Raw genomic sequence first — 18139 nt, 5'->3', positions numbered from 1 at the left:
TAAGAGTCAGTGATAAATTAAGAACTCTGAAGAGCTGACTGTAAAAACGTGGGGGGCCGGGTCACCCAGAACCAGCAGTGGGGCAATCTGCGTGGTCCACCTTCGGAGAACCAGCCCCACGCCGAGTGCCCTCCTCTGCTCGCGAGGCCCCCCTGCTTGACTGCTCCCTGAACAGAACACCTGCTCATTGACTTACTGTGTCAGTTTGTCAAAGCAAAACTTCCCATGTCATGTGTCTATTACCTAAATATAGTCCGTACGTGTCTATATTACAGAAACAATACTTTATATTTAAAATATCTGAAGAGCTCTATAATACAATATGCTTTTAATAACAGTACAAACCAGGGGAAATGAATCAGACAAGGCTGCATAGGTGATATCATCTGCACATTTCACAAAGCAATCATGTACAATAACTGGTACGCTAATTACTCCAGAAAGTCAGTCTTCGTACAGAAAAAGAAATCAGAGGTCACATAATGTTTTCAAAATAGACAAGGTGCCTTCCACTGGAGCTCACTGTGCCCGTGAGCTCGCCACCTGGGATTCGTGTCAGGATTTCAACACAGAAGGGAAACTTGAAGGAAAAAAAAAAAAAAAAAAGGTATTTACACAGACGTAGGGGGAAGAAGGATCTTTAAAAGTCGCACTCTGAAGCAGTGAGAGTTTAACGGTGATGTGGCTGTAGTTGTCTCTGAGGCTCCTGTGTGACGGCGGGGGGGGGGGGGGGGCGGGGTGTCCGACGGGGCGGGGGCGGGGCTGTGGTAACACAAGCACAGGTAACCTGCACCGGCAAGGCCTGCTCCCTACGCAGGGGACAGTGCTGGGAGGAACCAGGATTTCGGAAGCCAGGCGTGTTTTGGCCCGGCCAGCAAGGAAGAGGGCTGTTGAATAAACCTCCGACACAGCAGGAGTCACAGAGGGACGCGCATCCTGCCGCTGGCCCCGGGGGCAACCTATCAAGGACACTTATGTTCTTGTTAAACACGTAGAAAAAAATCAAGCCAACAGAGATGCAATCCACAGACGAGACAAAGCAAGTGTGGTTTGGGCTAAGCACACAGAAATCAGAGCCTTCTCAGGCTGGCAGGGGGGAACACTTCTGTTCAGCTGCCGCTCCTGCCGCGCCGCCTCCGGGCCTCCCCGGGACCTGAAAACGCTGATGCCGTGAGTGGGACACAGAGCCAGCGAGCTTGGTCTGTCGGTTACAGGGAACTGGAAAACACTGAAACGCTATGGCCAGGATCACAGTTCCGGGCCGCTACAGGCTGAAGAAATTCGTAACTTCCACAAAGGCTTTTAAAATTCAAATATACAACTCACAGCTGGTTTGTTGATTTTCAAATTAACTGCCCTGGTTTTCAAGGAGTCCTTTTCCATTTGGTAGCTTCTATGCTCAAGAACACAAAGCCTCCCACAAACCACTGAGGTCCCATTTCTAAAGCCCCCCCACCCCCGCGACTCCCCGTGCACAGTGCGCTACGGAACCTGCAGGACAGCAGGACGAAGGACGTGGGTGGAGCGTGGGCACGGACGTGCGCTGTCAAGGCAAGGCTATCGAACCCACCACCACCCAGGCCAGAACAGAGCGCAGAACTGGGAAGGGAGCCTTCTGGTGAAGCTCAGCTTAAAATGGTTGTTGACCGAAACCCCCAGCCTGAGAAAGGCGCACTGTTTGGGGCGGGGGTCTCCCTTCCTGGCCCACAGACAGTACAAGGCTCCCAGGAGGAAAGGCAAAGACGAGAAGACTCCATGCTACGCCGTACGCTTAGCTCACGGAGGAAGAGCAGATGTAATTTCTTTAAAATACATACATAGAAACATACCAAGTTCTCCAAAACATGAAACGCAAAAATGTCCTTAACTATATACATCGCTCTCCTGCCAAAATAGGGCCAGAAACATTGACTAGGCAAGTATTAATTACAATGATTTTTTAAGGTTAGTCAGAAACATCACCAAGCAGCATCCCCAAGTGTACAAACCAGTCAAGCACGTACAAAATTAGTACTAATCCAGTTAGAATACAAAATGAAAATTACGGATGCTGTCTCAAATATCTGGGAGCCCATAAATTTACAAGCATACTGTAACAAAGTAGACTCTAGTTTTAAGAAAGCATTACATTTCAGTATCTATTCCAAAAATGATCAAGTCCCAACAGTAACATCAAAAATCATTTATCTGGAAATTAGAACCATTCGTATGTTTGTACAAATTTGCAAATAACAAAATAAACAAACAAAAAAAAATAGAAAAGACCTGTACAAGGCTGGCATTTACTCTATCCCCCCCGCCCCCCGAAGAGTTTGACAAGTCCGTGAACTCAGCAGATTGCTGACAGGTTACTGGTTCTCACGTGAGTGATGTGGCCACATGAGCAGGTCCCAGGCGGCTCCCCAAGGTGCTGGGTGGGGAGCTGGGCTCTGGGTGACGCGTCAGTTCAGCAGAACACAGGTAGGACAAACCAAAGTTTAAGTTATTAAGGACATGAGACCATCACAGTATTACAAAGAGTATAAACTTTCCTTGGACCAAACGGCTATTTAAAAAACAAAACACACACAAATACAATTCTGTAGCTACTGCTTATATACAAAACTTGAAAGCACACCAGGATCCGAAGTCTGTTCTGCAGTTACGCGGCGCAGGGAGTTTGGCACTTGATTGTAAGGAGTTCTCCAATGGTGCGGCCCTTATCTGCCGCTGCACGGAGCCTGCAAACGCTGGGCAAACATCCTGTGCGGGAAAGGTGTCTTCACTGCCAAGTCTGACGAAAGGAAAAAAAAAACCGTTCTTTCTGTTTGGTTTTTTGTTTTTTTTTAAATCAAGAAAACGAAAAAATGGGATGACAGAACATCTTTGGACTTCTTCTCTCAGTTCCTGCTGTCAGACAATCTGAAGTACTTTTAAATGTAGCCTAGGAGGGAAAAAAACACACACACACAATAAAAATATAGCCAAATTAAAATCGATTCAACCTAACATGTGAGAGCGACAGACCTACATTGGGAGTAGCTAGAGCCTCCCCACAGCTCTGAAATCACTCAGGGGGGAGGGGGCGTTCCACTTAAAAAAGCCCGGCAGCATGCGATTCACAGCAAATGTACCCATTTACTGAAGAGCTATGGAAGAGACGCAGCCATCTAACTGTCCAAGAAAATCTTTAAAGCCCTTACAGGAAGATTCCACGTTTCGCCTCAAAACGAAAATTTCTAAGCTGGAAAAAGGGTAAAGAGCAAATAATAAAAGGCGCTGCCCTGCCCGGGGTGGCCAGGTGACCGCCAGAAAGCCCTAAGCAGCCGTGGAAGACACGGGCAGGCCGCTCCGCCAAGCTCGGCGCTCTGGGCGTGGGGTTGCGGGGTGGCCTTACCTGCCGCTACCTCACTCTTAGCCCGACACCCAGCTGTGCGTCGTTGTCTTGACACTGTGCGGGAAGCTTTGGTTGGGCAGCACGTTGTCGAAGTTGAAGTCCAACGTATCTCCATCCATGAGGTCGTTGCGAATGATGGACTCCATGTCGCAGTCCAAGCGCTCGATGAACATGCCGTCCAAGTCACTGGGGAGCTTCTCCTGGTGGAGAAGGCCCATCCTGCCGTAGCCATTGCAGCTGCCCCCCGAGGAGTAGCCCCCGAGGGTGTTCATCTGCATGGCGTGGGGCAGAGGCACTTGTAAAGCTGTCTTCACGGGGGCCAAGCGGTTCATGCCCGCAGTGTGGGGCATGGCGCTTACCGCGTGGGGCAAGGCGCGCCCATTGACCACGGACGCTGGCTGGGCGTGCCCGGGGTGGGTGTGGGGGCTGGGGCTCATCATTTTGTTATGAGATGCCTGGCTGCCATAGGCGGGCAGGACCGAATTGGGGCCCATCAACACATTCTGGCCGAGGACCCGGCTGTTCGGCTGGGCCACCCCAGGATCCACCGGTGCCATGATGTCGTTGTGGGGAGGGGAGTCAGAAGTGAGCAACTCCTTCAGGAGTCCTGGTGCACAGTTGTACTGATTGATGCCTCCGTAGCCCGGTTTGCTGTCCTGAAGCGTCTGCATAGACATCTGGGGCAGGGGGCTCATGCTGGACTGGCCATAGGTGTACTTCTGGTAGTTCGGGCTTGGCGAATTCAGGCTGGTGTTGGGCGGCGCGAACGAGTAGCACGGGGCCTGCTGCATCATGCTGCCGGGGGAGGACTGGGTTGACACAGTCAGCGACGTCGGCGGCGAGAGGAGGTTGAGATTATCCAGAAGGTTCTCCATGTTCTCGGGGCTGCTTATCTCCGACAGGCTGGGCAGAGTGGAGGCCATCTTGGCAGCGGATGGCGGGTACACCATCGAATGCACGTCCCCGTCTCCGAGGTCGTCCTGTTCGGTCATAATGGGGGACAGTCTCCCACTAATAGTACTAGCATTGGAGCTGGTTCGGGGGCGAAAGGTACTCCAGTTATCAAAGTCGTCATTGCTGTGAGAGCCAGGGCTGGCAGGCCACTTGGAGAACTGAGACCCCGGGCTGTCCCCAGCCCCCTCTGGACCAGATTGGAGGGACGCTTTCTTCTTGGCGGCTCGGCCTCGGCTCTTAGAAAACTTACTGTTGTTGTCCATGGACGCGGCTCTTCTCCTGGGCGATTTTCCACTCTTGCCTCCCTCTGGGTTGAGCATCCACCAAGAACTTTTTCCAGTTCCTTCATTCTGCACACGGATGAACTTGCTGTGCAGGGACAGATTATGACGAATTGAATTCTGTAAAGCAAAACACCGTGTTAGAAATACAGCACCTCTCCAACTGCATGAAAGTACAGATTTCAACCCATACAGTTGCAGTGGTTCTGAACCCCCTCAAATAGACACAGAAAAACAGTTACCTGTATCTTAATGTGGGAACAAAATTCAATACACATCCCTAAAATCCTCTCTCCATCCTATCACCCCTAAAACCACTACGAATTCTCTTCAGATTGCACAGGCCATTTACTACAGTGAGAAGCTGTGTGCTACTACAAGATTTGAGGTAGAAAAGAAACAAACTAGCATACAGTCTCAGACGAAAATTAAAAGTCTGAAAACTGTAAGACTCAGACTCATTTATACCCTTAGAAGTTCATTAGGCAAATACGCGCAAGTGAATAAGGACAAACTGGTTCTTCTTTTTTTTAATTTTAGAAAGTTGATCTCCCTCCCAACAAAAGGAAAAAAAAAAAAATTCCGGTGTTATTTGCCACCCCGGCCTCCCAACAATCACCAGCAGCACGTGGCAGCCAACCCACGGACACAGCCTCAGAGGTCACTCCCCACCCAGCCAGGGGCGGGGGGGGGGGGCAGTACCAAGGGCTCCGGGTGTCGCCCTGCCCGGGCAGCTCCACGGCTGCACTGGGCCGCGAGGACCCCCCGCCCCGGGACATTCGCAGAGAAAGATCAAGCACTTTCTGAGCATTTCGGGGGCTCCCCCACTCACTGGCTACATGACCTCACGAAACTGCTTGGCCCCGTGTGCCTTCAGTTTCCTGTCTGTAACACAGAGAGAGAAACGTAACCTCGAGGGGCTGTTACACGGGTTAGACGAGGTATGGTGTTTAAAAGGCTTGGTGGTGTCTGGTATGTGGTAAGAGTCGGAAGAATGGATGAGATCCCAACTTTGGGGACACAAGTCTAAGCCCCAGTTCCTTCCTCCTAGTCACTGGGGTGCAGGGAGGAGCTTAGAGGTGTCACAAATGCAAACCCACAACTCCTAACACACACTGAAGGGGGCTGGAAAGAGTCCCAAGTCCCAGCAGAAGTGGCAACAGCAGCCAACAGGGCAGCCCGGTGGCCTCCCCAGGGCCTCTGGGACACGTGGGAAAGGAAGAGCGGCCCCGAGACGGAGGACCCCGCCCCGCAGCCCCCTGCCCGGCCCCAGGATGGGCACACTGCAGACGCCCCAGGCCAGCGCCTGCCGTCAGAGCTTGTCCAAGGCCAGGAGCCAGGCTCAAGGCCCTTGGGTATCCCGGACCCCGGGCACGGGGCAGGGCGCAGGCCCCAGGCCTCCCCGCTGCCTCTGCCAACCAGGCGCGCGGCTCCACTGATCGAGCCCCCCAGACCCGTCGCCCCTCTCCCCAACCACAGAAAGGCTCTGGCTGGGTTTGTGGTCACCCAGGGACGCAGCCACAACGCCCACATCCTCATGCCACCGACATGCCAATCACTGCACCAGAGCAGAGGCTGGGTGCAGCAGGACAAGGTGGGGCACGGACACAGGCCAAAAGCTCACGGCTTCCCTCCTTAAAAGGAGGTAGAAAAGGGAACGGGGAAGGGGCGGGGGGTGGGGGGGGTCTCACTTTCTAACGGAGACATAAAAGTCAGAGTGAGGCCAGACGGCCGGGGCGGAGGAATCCGCTTTTCAAAACGCCCTCTGACCCTCTGCGCTGCCTGTCACCCCAGGGTCGCAGCGCGGCAGCCACGCCAGGCTGAGGCCAGGGCTCGCGGGGAGTGGGGCCAGGCTGGCACCTGCACGGGTCCGCGGCCTGGAGGCTGGCAGCAGTGTCGCGTGAATGACAGCGTTCTGTTGTTCCCAAGACTTTCCTCTTCCTTCCCCCCCATGTTGTCCCCAAACTCCAGGCTTCCGAAAGAGGCCAAGCGCTGTGTTTCCCTCACAGCCTGCCATCGCCATGACACTCCCTTACAGGAAGGTCTCTCCCCGCCCCACACACACGCACGCACGCACGCATGCGCGCGCTCCACAGCTTCATTTACTGGGCCAACCAACCCCAGCAAAACAAGTTCCAAATTCCTCCTTAAAGAAGCGAGCCTGGCCCCGGGGTGGGGGCGGGGGCGGGGGCGGGGGCCGGGGCCGCGCACTCCGGCCTCGGTGTGTCCCGTGTGCTGGAGGCCTGAGCCCTTGCACGGCGTTCCGGCGCAGGGCCACCTTGGCCTCTGAAAGAACAGACACACAGACAAGCTACAATGAAGAAAGTTCCAGAGGAAAGGACGTTTGACTCCTGTCCCTGTCAGAGGCAGTTAGTGATCAAGGGGGAAGATCTTCCTAGATAGTGGCTTCCTGGCTGTCCTCACTGACTGGGGGAAGGGCCGTGCGGCTCCACAACATTTATAATTAGATCAGGTCGTTGGCAACTGCAATTAGGGGATGTTTTTAATAACACGGGTAAGGCACAATGATGAAGTCTTTAATAAAATTCAAGAAGCATTCGCTAACTCAGATGGGACACACATTAACTCACTAATTAGACTCACAAGAAAAAAAAGAGAAAAGGTCCCAGAGCAATCCCTTACTTATCAAAACATTATGCCACATATTTTTCTAAGAGGACATTTGAGGTCGCTCTTTGAGTAACAGAGCTGTCTCCTAACTTTGCCAACAATTAAAAAAAATTTTTTCCGAACAGGAAAAGGTTTTCTGTGCAGGGCTTGTTACATAAATTCCTGTTTTTCACACAGCCAGCAGGACATTAAAGCAGCTCTGATTTCCAGGGGGCGGGGGCAGCGGTGCTGAATAGGTGAATCTTGTAAAAACTGCGTGTTGCTCTGTAGCGATGTTATGTCTGCAGGTCCCTGGTGGCCCTGGCCCAGGCTGGGGGAAAGTGTGGTTCATCCCGGGGGCCAGGCAGCAGAGCCGGTTCTTGAACCATGACAGCTATCTTGCGAGGGAGGAGGCAAGGTGTGCGGCAGAGAACGCACGCACGGCGCGCCATGTTTCTGCGTGACGCCGTTAAAGGGAAGGGCAAGCCAGCAGCCTTCCTCTCCACCAGCCGTGCTCCCCCGCAGCCCCAGCCCCTGCCAGCGCGGAGCTGGCGTGCTCCCCTCCAAGCACACCTCCCTCTGCTACCGCATTCTCCTTGGGAAGCTCCACAGATCACGTGGGCGTGGATCACCAAGGGGACCCTGGGCGCCACGTGCACTTGCTTGCTTGTTCAGCCTGCCCCACTGGCTGTTTCTAACTCCTGGGTGTTCTGTCTTCTGTGCTGCACAGACCAGAGTCCAAGCTCCTTAAAGGGCAAGGGGCTCCGTTTTGTTTTTAACGCCTAATCCCAAATCCCCTAACATGCTCTACATGCCACATACACTCAATGATGGTTGATGGACATCCCAAAAGCATCACAGGGAAGACGTAATGTCTTACACATTTTCTATCCATCCCTCCATGTACCAACCCACACTCAGTAACATTTCCTGGGACCTATTTGTCGCTACATGCAGGAAGGACAGAAGAAGGAACGAGACACGATCTCTGCCCTCTGGATGTTCCCACCCAGGGACAGAACCAGCCGCCGAAACATGCGCAGGACACAGACTGACGCACAGAGGACTATGCAGGAGTGTCAACCCCCGCCCCCCCGCGCCCCGCGCCCCTCCCAGCAGTCACCGTTCCCCACCCCTGCCAACTTCGGTCTCAGTCCGAGTGTCCCTTCCTTCCAGAAGCCCTTCCGGACGGCCCCCCTCGTCCGGAGCTCTCTAGCACAGGACCTTTGTGGCTCTCTGTAACTATGACCCCGCTATGCCCTGTCCCTGGGGGCCGCCTGGCTGCCCCCTACACTGTCAGCCGCAGGAGCTCGGTGACCAGTCTGCCTCCTGCTCCCCGTGCACTCACAGCTCACCGCCAAGCGGCACTCAAGTCACTGCCGAACGGATTCACGGGTCCTGAGCTTCCCGGGCTGCTGGCAAGGCCAAATGAGGTAACATGTGTGAAGTGCTTGCCTCGATCAATATTAGCCAACATTGTTGTTACTATTAGCATGATGGCGTCTATAAAATGACATGTCTCTGTTTTAGAGGTTTATCTGTATAACATTCATCTCCCTTCTCTATGCTCACACCTTACACGGTCTCTGCGAGCAGGAGGCATTCACACAGGCGTTTCTAGAAAAGCAGGGCAGGCTGCGGCACGACTGAAGAGTCTTCCCTCTACACTAGACAGTGCGAGGCTGCGTGCGGACGTCAGCACAGGAAGCCCCCCACTGAAGCTGCTCTGTGACTGCACGTGCCGCCCCGAGTCGTCAGAACCCTGGAGTCTCCTTACGGTGCCGCGGCCCAGCCTTGAGTGTGGGCATCACACCCGGCGGTGGGCTCTGGCCTCAGCCGGCGCGTGACAGGAAGATGTGGCTGGAACCAGCAGGGCCACGTCAGCAGGCCCCCGCCTGGCAGCTCTGCCAGTCAGCCCCCGCCTGGCTGGAAGGAGCTGGCCCTCGGAAACCCCGAGGGACCGGGACAGGGACCGCCCCTCCCTAGGATGCTCTTGGCAGTCGCCACTGTCTACAGCGATGATCAGACAGCCATTCACGTGTGAGAAGGAATCTTTATACCTTTGTTTTACTCGTTAAAAAAAAGTTTATATTTGCAAATGTGTTATGGACTGGAATATACACAATCAAATGGTATAGTGTAAATGAATAAATGTGCTGTCAAAAGGGCATACGATTTTTCCAAACACACTTAAGACCACCAGTCTATCGCAGGCTTCCAGGAGACTAGAAGCCCCAACAAAGAAAACCGCGGGGGCACGACAGGCCCTCAAGTCCGGCCAGCAAGCTCCTTGTCCGCCCAGGCCGGGGTGTGTCCCTCTCTTCTCCTCCCCAGCCCAATGCTTCCCAGCACCCTGGACTTCCTGGGCCGCTGCCCCGCCTCCCGTGCTCCCTGCACGGCTACAGCCGCAGCAAGGCCCGCCACTGTCAGCGGATGTCACCAGCGCTGGGCCGCGGGCCTTCCCTTCGCTGCTGCACGCTGCCCGTCTCTGCTCAGCAGCTCTAAGACGCCTCTGGCCCGTGTTTGACCAAAATAAAACAAACCAACACCTTCACTGACGCACAGCGCTCACGAACCCCTGGCCTTCATGCTTCATAGCTGCAGATGACAAACTGCTCCCTCCATCCCCGCCTTGGAGGAGCAGCATTTAAGACAGATAGTACTGGCCCAGTTTCAGAAACGGAGAAACCGAGGCTCAGAAAGCCAACTGGCTGGCAGGACTCAGGCTGAGGTCTGAAGACCCCGCGTGCAACCCCTTGCCAGCAGGAAAACCGGTTCCCTGGCTCCGCCGGCAAGACTGAGGCTGCATAAGTGCATCTCCTGGGGGTGGAAGCAACACCATTTACAGATACCAGTTTACGAAACTTGAAACTCGTTTCCTGCCTCGATGGATAATAAATTTTAAAAAACAACATTGCTTTGAATTCTCACGATTATCCTTTGTGGCAGCAGCTGGAGTGTGAATTTCAGATGGGAGCATCGCCCTGGGGACCCACAGAAGACGGAGAGGTCCCCCAAGGCTGCTGCGGCCTGGAGCGGCCGCCACCGGGGGGCTGGGCGTGCGCAGCCCTCACCAAGTCAAACAAAAGGCTTTCCAAGACACGGGAACACATGACTAAACCAATTTGTTGTTCTAGAAATTCTAGAAATTCTTTCAAAATGCTAGATAAACTAGATTTTTCCAAAAGCATTTTATCTAATTTCTGTGAACTTTGTCAATGTGTGTGATTGTTTTGTGGACTCTCAGTATGAACTTTACTCCCTCCTCCTGCTTCCCCTCTTTTACACCATCTCTTCCTGCTCTTCTACAAGTGAAAACAAACTAAGAAGAAAGTAGGAATAATCTCTATTCAACAGAGTTCCCATTAGAGTTGCTAATAAAGCAAGTTGGCAAAATAGTCCATTTCGCTCACAAACAGAAAGGAAACATGGGACCTTCAGCCAATAGTTCTTTTTACAAGGGACATCACTGGACACACGTTATCAACAGACAACACAGAAAGTCAACTTCAAAAGGTGTTGTAAGACCTGCTATGAACAGCTAACCTACAGGCTCACACCTTCAGCTCTGCTTTCCTGACGTGGGCCTCATTTCCCAGAAACGTCAATGGTCCCCAAGGCCGGCCTCTGCTCCCCCCGCCCCTGGCTTGCCCCACACCGGGCTTCTCCGGCAACCCCAGGGCTGTACGCAGGCAGAGGGCGCGGCCTCCTGAACCTTTCCAGCTGGAAGACGCTGGGAGGGGGTCTGGCCTAACACCCTCGTTTTGTGTCAGGACAGAGCTCAGGAAGATGGACACACCGATGGAAAGCTGGCGCGTGCTCCTTTACGAAACAGCAGAGCCACACGGGGCTTGACTCCCAGATCGCACGCACGAGAGTCAGAACGTGAGCTGTCCCTCCCCAACTGCCGATTCTGAAGAGCAGATTCCCCGCTGAGCTTAGATGCACGTTTATCTCAAATGAGAGCTTTATCTCTGACTCAGATCATTCCAAAGAAAGGAAAATACACTACAGTAAAGCAGCTTCTACTAAAAAAGTAAACAAAAAATAAAAGGCATGTGGGAGAGTATGTGCTTATGTAAAACAGTACCAAGAAGACGAATGTAGGAAGAGCTCCTAAGTGCCATGAAAACTTTTGTGTTTGGGGGAGGCACACAGGGAGGTGGAGCCCAAGGTCAGACTGACTTTGGGGACACCGAGTGAGTCACTTGTTCTCACGCAGCCTCAGTCTTGACATCTGTGAAACAGAGCTGAGTGTTACAAAGGACAGCCAGGAGCTGACGGCCACGCAGTGCACGGTGGACGTCCGCCGCCTGGCACACAGCTGAGGAGAGAAAGGCTGGCTGTTCAGCGGCCGGAGGCGAGGGGACATGCACGCAGGAACTGCCGGGCCACCGCGGACCCCCTGCACTGCCGGCAGCTCCCGCCCCTCAGGCTCCTCTTCCTGCCCTCCCAGCGGGGCTGCAGGCCTTTTATGCAATGACCGTTTTCTCCTCTGAGGATGTTAAATTTCAAAACTGGATCGTTTCACAAATGTGTTCTGCTGTTTGGGTTACCTACGCTGAACGCAGGTGGGTCCAAACAGCTATTCAAGAGGGAGCTACGCCACACGGCTGACAACAGAGCCCAGCCAGAGCGGCCACTGCTGCGGACGACGCTCTGCCTGGTGCCTTCTCACGCACTGGCTTCCCTCCACTGCTGACGTCACAAAGAGCGATTCCCCAAAATGGGGGACAAAATGCCTGGTGAAGAGGCGAGTGACAAGTGAATGGACAATGGGTATCAGGAAATAAACACCCAGCCCAGAAAGCGGGACAGGGAGGGAACCCCACCGTGGGGTCTTTGATAAGCCCTCCTGTTGGCCCGAAGCCTCGATCCCAGTCCCCTCCAGCCAGTAACCTCTCCTAGACCAGGTTTCAGACGGATTCTTGAAGGATGGAACAGGACATTCGCTTAATGATACCAAAACTAGCTCAAGTGTTTCCTTCTCAGAAGGTCACAGGTAGAAAGAAGCACAGTGATTTCCCTCACTGTGTCCCACAGGAAAAACCCATTTCAAGGACAGCCACTGTTCTGTGAAAGGAAGTGCTAAGGCCTTCATCTTCAGAACGCGGAAGTGGAAGTCCTGCCCAAGCCATTCACTGCCACGTGCATTCTACACTCCCGGAAACTGGGAACCCTGAAAGGCAAAACCCAACCCCGCAGGAAGTCGAAGCCTTGGATACACACAAGCACCTTGCCTTCTTCCAGGCCCCGAGTCGTTCCCTGGAATCACTCGCCTTCTCGGACCTCCCGAGAAGGCGCTCCTGCCGATCCCTGTTCCAGTCTGGAGACAGAGGCCGCCTCCCGCTGCCACGCAAGCCCGCGAGGCCAACTCTCACGTACGCGCCATTGAGCCCAGCTAACAAGGCCCCAGCGGCAGGTACATGGAGACTGAACGTCATCTCGCTGAAATTCTGGTAAGCGCCTCGTGTGTGTGGCTGCTACTGTTTTAAAGGGTATGCTGCAGGCTGCTGAGGAGCTCAAAGCGGGGCTCTGTCTCCCGGGATCCGGGATCCTCGTTTCCTAGGGCTTGCAGGCATCCCTGGAGACCTCTGACCTACTTACCTCCCTCCCTCCCCTGGGGAGCGCAGGGCCCAGGCTCTGCCAAGAGCAGGGCAGAGCGCCCCAACCGCCCCTGTGGCAGCCTGACGGAGCCCAGCCTTTCTGAAATATCTATTTAATTAACTGCCCAGAATATGGTCTCGGTCTCTCTCTCTCTCTCTCTCTCTCTCTCTCTCTCTCTCTCTCTCTCAAAGCTGCTCTTGCCTCGCTGACTATGTCAGACACACAGGGCCCCACCAAAGCAAAACAGTTAAGAGGAAACCCACTTGTTGCTGAAGTGAGTCCGCGGACTCCTAATGAAAGTCTTTGTCTGTTTTACAGGTCACACCGTTTCTCCGCGCTTCAGTGGCCCTATAAACGCACTTCTTTACAGCGCACTACCTTATGTATTCGGCTATCAGCAGAACAAGTGCAAACAAAAGAAAAAACAAGACAAACACCACATTAGGATCTACACTCTTCTGATGGAGAATTTGAATGAGGCATAAAACACAGCATATCAATAGTTTGCTCAATTTTAACATTTTCTAAAGTTACTGGAGGACTAAGGTGAAGTTTAAAGTCTTTTGTCACAGTCAGCGATGGGCCCACTAAACCTGTTCAGGTCATATAAATGTTTGCTCACGGTGTGTGTCCAAGGTGTTTACAAGAGCCAGTGAGTAGTTTTCACGAATGCAAATTCAAAGGCAAGGTCGCTGAAGCTAAGGTTAAAATCCCTAGACAGGGATTATACCCTACCTATAGGTAAATAGCATACCTATAGGATGTACTATCTAGAATTGTTTTTTATCCTAAATATGCTCACAATCTGCAAAATCTAGAGAAAATGAATCCACTGAAAGCATAATCTATTTACCAAGAACAGCTACCCTTGGGAAACAGAATTAAAAAGTACAAAGTCTAGGTTTATGTTTTTCATCCCCCTATTTTGGAACGCGAATATAATGAATCCAGGTTATAAAAAGAAGAGCAAATCGCAATAGAAATGCGACGGTGTGAATCACGCAGTACTTGCAACGGTAGCAATTCTCCCCACTGCACAGAATCTGGCAATCGGGTTCTTTGCCCGTTGTTCTGGTGCAGGAGCCAAATGAAACAATGGCTTGTGACTGCTTAGTACACAGTATTCTGGGGCTACTGCCCCAGAATTCTTAAGAGCCAGCCCCAGGCCCAACAGCGGTCAGAGCCCCCTAGCTGACCCGGACCACCACGGTAAAGCCAATGCCACAACGAAGGCAGTCACAGCTTTCTGTGTCCCCGTGCATGTGAAAATTAAAACTTACGTTTACACTACATGATTTACGTGCAAAATAGCATGATGCCTAAAAGATGTACATGCCTTGATTTAAAATACTTCATTGGTAAAACAAACAAACAAAAAAAAGGTTAGGTGAGCCTGCTGGGAAAATGGTACCAAGAGACCTCCTCAGCATGGGGCCGCCACAAACCCTCATTTTGTAAAAAATGTACCATCTGCGAATGCAATAAAGCCAAGTGCAACAGGACGGGGCACAGTAGTAACGGCTCCACCGCTCCCCGCCCCCACAGCCCCCCTCAAACAAGCAAGGCTCCTCCCGCACCACCGCCAGGAGCCCGCTGCAGGGGCTTCGGAAGAACCCAAACAAACGTTCCGGAAACGCAGCTTCATGAGGCTATCTGAAGGCCTGCAAACAGCGTGACCCTCGTGACCCTCCATCTGTGTCCACCCTAAAACCACACCTCCCTACTGGCACAGACGGCTGTGCCACAGGCCTACAAGCAACTTCACAAGCAGCAGGTGTCCACGGCACCTCACAACACGGAACTGGGCTGACCTGGACCAAGCGCCCTCTGTGATGCAGGCTCCGTCAGCAGCGTTTCCACCTGCTCGAAAACTCTCCACCCACCGAGCTGAACGGCAGCTGGAGAGGCGTGCCCCCTCCCCCATGTGCTGCGAGGGGCCCACCCCCCAAAGAAAGCACATGCACGCTGGTGTTGCCTGCCAGGGCACACAGCCCAAATCAGGCCTCCAGTCCAGGCAAAGGCCGCCCTGGGAGAATACCTCGCCCCAGGGTCACTCTTGGGCTCAGAGGGGGCTGGAGGGCTCCCCGGGGAGTTGGCCCTGGAAGCAGATGTAGGTGGCCTGGTATATCCCACTGTGGGTCCTTTGGGTTCCATTATTTCTGAGCTCAGCCCCAGGGCAAGGCTAGTCCACAGTCTAGAGGGAAGCAGCAAAGTCAGCACAAAAAGGATCCTCACTTGAGTGATTAGCAATATTCCTTGTATTAAACTCTTTAATCTGTAGCTGAAACTCATGTCTTCTTTGGAAACACCAACAATAGTTTAGCCAAGAATTAAAAGTCCAAGGCGATGTTTATAAATTTCTCAAGACAGTAACCTCATGGCTTTTGGTAGTAACTACTTTTGGTAGTTATGAATATCATTTCTAAATGTACTGGTCGCACACGATACACACGTGTTGTTTCGGGTTGAGGAAACAAAAGAGTTATTTACAGTTAGCTATAAATATTTGGAGGAAAACTAGCAAAGGAAGGGTGAATAAATGATTAAATGAACCATTTTTAAGGATCCCAACCAAGATGAAGGGGGGACGTCTCTCCCCAGGCCCTACTCAGTGCTGGCACACATTCAGCGCCTCCCGCGCTCACTGTATTTGGTGTTGTCTGCGCACGGACTTTCCTCCTGAGGGTTGCTGAGAACGGCAGCCGCTGCGGCTGGATTCCTGTGCAGGGTACAAATGCCCTGCATCTCCTCCAAGCTACTGCATGTTAGCGTTTGTGGAAAAAACATTTTAAAAGCACTAACAAGACATGTCTAAAGAAGACTGAGGTAAATGTGACTGCATTTGAGCTCAGACGTAGAAAGAGGGGTAAATAAGATGGGAGGGGACTTGAAAACACAAGATAGGAGCATGTATTTCACCCTGCATGGCACGCACAGGAGAGCTGCGGACAGATCCGGATAAAGTTACAGCCTGGAACCCAGAGGAACACGCCCACCTGTCTTCCCGCGAGACGGTGGGACGGAGAGTTTGCACTTTGCTTGGGAAGCAGGTTTTTTGGATTAGCCCGTTTAAATGCGTGGGTGTATTACTGCGCAAATAAATTTCTGGTGATGCGCACCGGCGTCAGAGAGAGGTGCCCTCTTTTGGCGTGGTTCTTATCACCCGGAGGCACGTCCCTCGTTCCGTCCCCGCACCAGGACGCTGCCGCAGCTGGTGCGGAGAGCTTGATGTGGCAAAAGGGCGGCCTCAAGAAATGTCTGCCTACCCCTAGGAACACCACAAGGCTTTCTACTAAAGCAGCTGCTTGCTTCTGTCTCATGACTTGAAGATTACTTGGTTGTTTTGCAACTCATGGCTTAATCTCTGCCTTTTTCACAGTCAGAGAAGGGCAGGATACTGAAGCAGGAACCATTTGTTTCTAAAGCAAATTTTAAAACTCTCCCTCCGTGCAGTCTCGTTGTTTTTTTTCGTACTTTATCCATCGTTTACAACATTTGGCAAACAAACTCAGTTCTTACTTTTTAAAGGTTTATTTTTGTTTCTTGAGGTTATTGTCTAGGCTCGACCATAACATCTTTCGGGTTGTTTTTTCAAAACAGCTAAAGGGAAATTAAAGGAAATAATGCCCTGCCATGCAGCCGTGCCCTGTTCAGTGTAAACATGGCCAAAGCTGCCACAAATTACTCACGGGTCCGCCGAGCAGTCAGTGCGCAGGCAGGTGTTTACGAGACCCAGAACCAAGGCTGACCCAAGGCTGGGCGGCACGGGCTGAGGGTGGCTGCAGTGACGCGTGGCTCCCCCGTGGGCTCCACACACAACACTCCCCCAACCCGATCATCGTGAAAGACACCGCACGCACGCGCGCGCACACACACAACAGGTCTAGGTCTTGGGAACCTAATTTTTAATGGCTGATTATCCCACCAGAACTGGATTATGAAAAAACCCATGATGGTGGATTTAAACCCTACCCTCACCTTCTTCCACAGCCCGAGGCCCGGGCCTCTGTCCCCCGTGTTTCCTTTCTGCCACAAAATAAGTAAGTGCATCGCAACTTTCAAGAGTGTAAAGTCACAAAGTTACTACAAATAAGGAAAGAACAGCAGGCGGCCCTGGCTCTTTGTAAAAGGTGAGTGGAAGTCTAACACTCGGCCGGGCCACCTGTCCGAGGGACGGCTGAGGGGCGCTTGCTGAGCAGTCCTTCCCAGCTTCGTTCCATGCCTGCCGCTGAGCACACTGCATTCTCCACCAAAACACACAAAGCCAAACACAGCACTCCATGAACTCAGTTTCTATCTTCTGGACTTTACAATACTGCGTGTGAACTTTTGATCTGCACTCCACTGTGGAGCAGCTTCGCTTTGGAAAGGGGGAAAGCAGGCAGGCCCTTGGGGTGGGGCGGGGGGAAGGAAAGAAAATCCATCGAGTACAACGTCCAACATCAGTTCTAAGACACTGGACTTGCTTTACTCACTTGAGATTTCAATGCAAAATATAATCTATCATTTCTGCCTGGTTGAAACAATTTACTTCAAAACAAAAGAGTTTTGTTAAGAAATTCTGCTCCTGCTAAAAGGAAGGGGAGGGACTAATGGGGTGAATTCCAAATCCTCGACTGCACTTCTGCCGCCCTCCTCCGCCCCAGCCCTCATCCTCGGCCGATCTAACGAGGGCGACAAGTGCAAGTGCAAGCGAAGCTGAACACTAAACATTAAAGAAGAGCTGGGGAGAGGGGCGCTGACGCAGGCGGCCTCCCTCAGGGAATGTGCCTCGTCAAACGCCCACAGAGATGCAGCCGCGTGCTGTTCTGGGTCCAAGTTTCTGAAGTTCATCCTTGCCCAACAGGGCGGCCGCCTCTCAAGCTGCAGCTCGCGGAGCTTGACCTACGATCACGCTGCCACGCAGTCCCGGGATGCTGACCCTACTGCTGGAGCCGGGCTGCGCTCCGTGGAAGCCTCGCCTCACGGAGCTCCGCTGGACTGTGGCCGAGGCTGGACGGCAGGTTCCCCGTGGCCAGCCCCTCGCTCCCCGCCAGGGTCAGTCTTTATTCCCCAACCATCTCCCGGGCCCTCCCTCCAGGTCCCCAGCGCACCGCTCTCCCTCTGACCACGACGGGCTCCCGGGGCACCTCCAAAGTAAACCCATGAGAAGCAGCATGTGCCTGCCTGGTGAAGCACCTGCAAACCACAGAGCAAGGGTGAGGGAGACACAACCGGGACGTGCGGGCTGCACCAACTTCAATGGGACTCCTCGCTGCAGGGTTTTAGAGCCTTAGTACAGTAACTTCATGTTAATATGCAAAGCAAAGCA

General features: G+C 52.9%; 1 protein-coding gene across 1 annotated transcript in view; it reads right to left on the bottom strand.

The window, feature by feature from the left end:
- Nucleotides 1–773: 773 nt before the first annotated feature.
- Nucleotides 774–18139, bottom strand: part of FOXO1 (forkhead box O1) — an 86731-nt gene continuing 69365 nt past the window's right edge. Inside the window, exons 2-3 of the mRNA XM_054586511.1 lie at nt 3377–4731; nt 774–2923 (exon numbers count right to left, since the gene is read on the bottom strand). Of these exons, the coding sequence (XP_054442486.1) occupies nt 3394–4731 (1338 nt within the window). The 3' untranslated portion in view covers nt 774–2923; nt 3377–3393. The remainder of the gene's footprint in view (nt 2924–3376; nt 4732–18139) is intronic.

Source organism: Pteronotus mesoamericanus, unplaced genomic scaffold (genome assembly GCF_021234165.1).
Source record: "Pteronotus mesoamericanus isolate MK-2021 breed Mesoamerican mustached bat unplaced genomic scaffold, CSHL_Meso_final contig_94, whole genome shotgun sequence".
Taxonomy (NCBI): Eukaryota; Metazoa; Chordata; class Mammalia; order Chiroptera; family Mormoopidae; genus Pteronotus; species Pteronotus mesoamericanus.
Note: the sequence above shows the minus strand (reverse complement) of the source record. Positions and strands in the feature narration are given on the sequence as shown.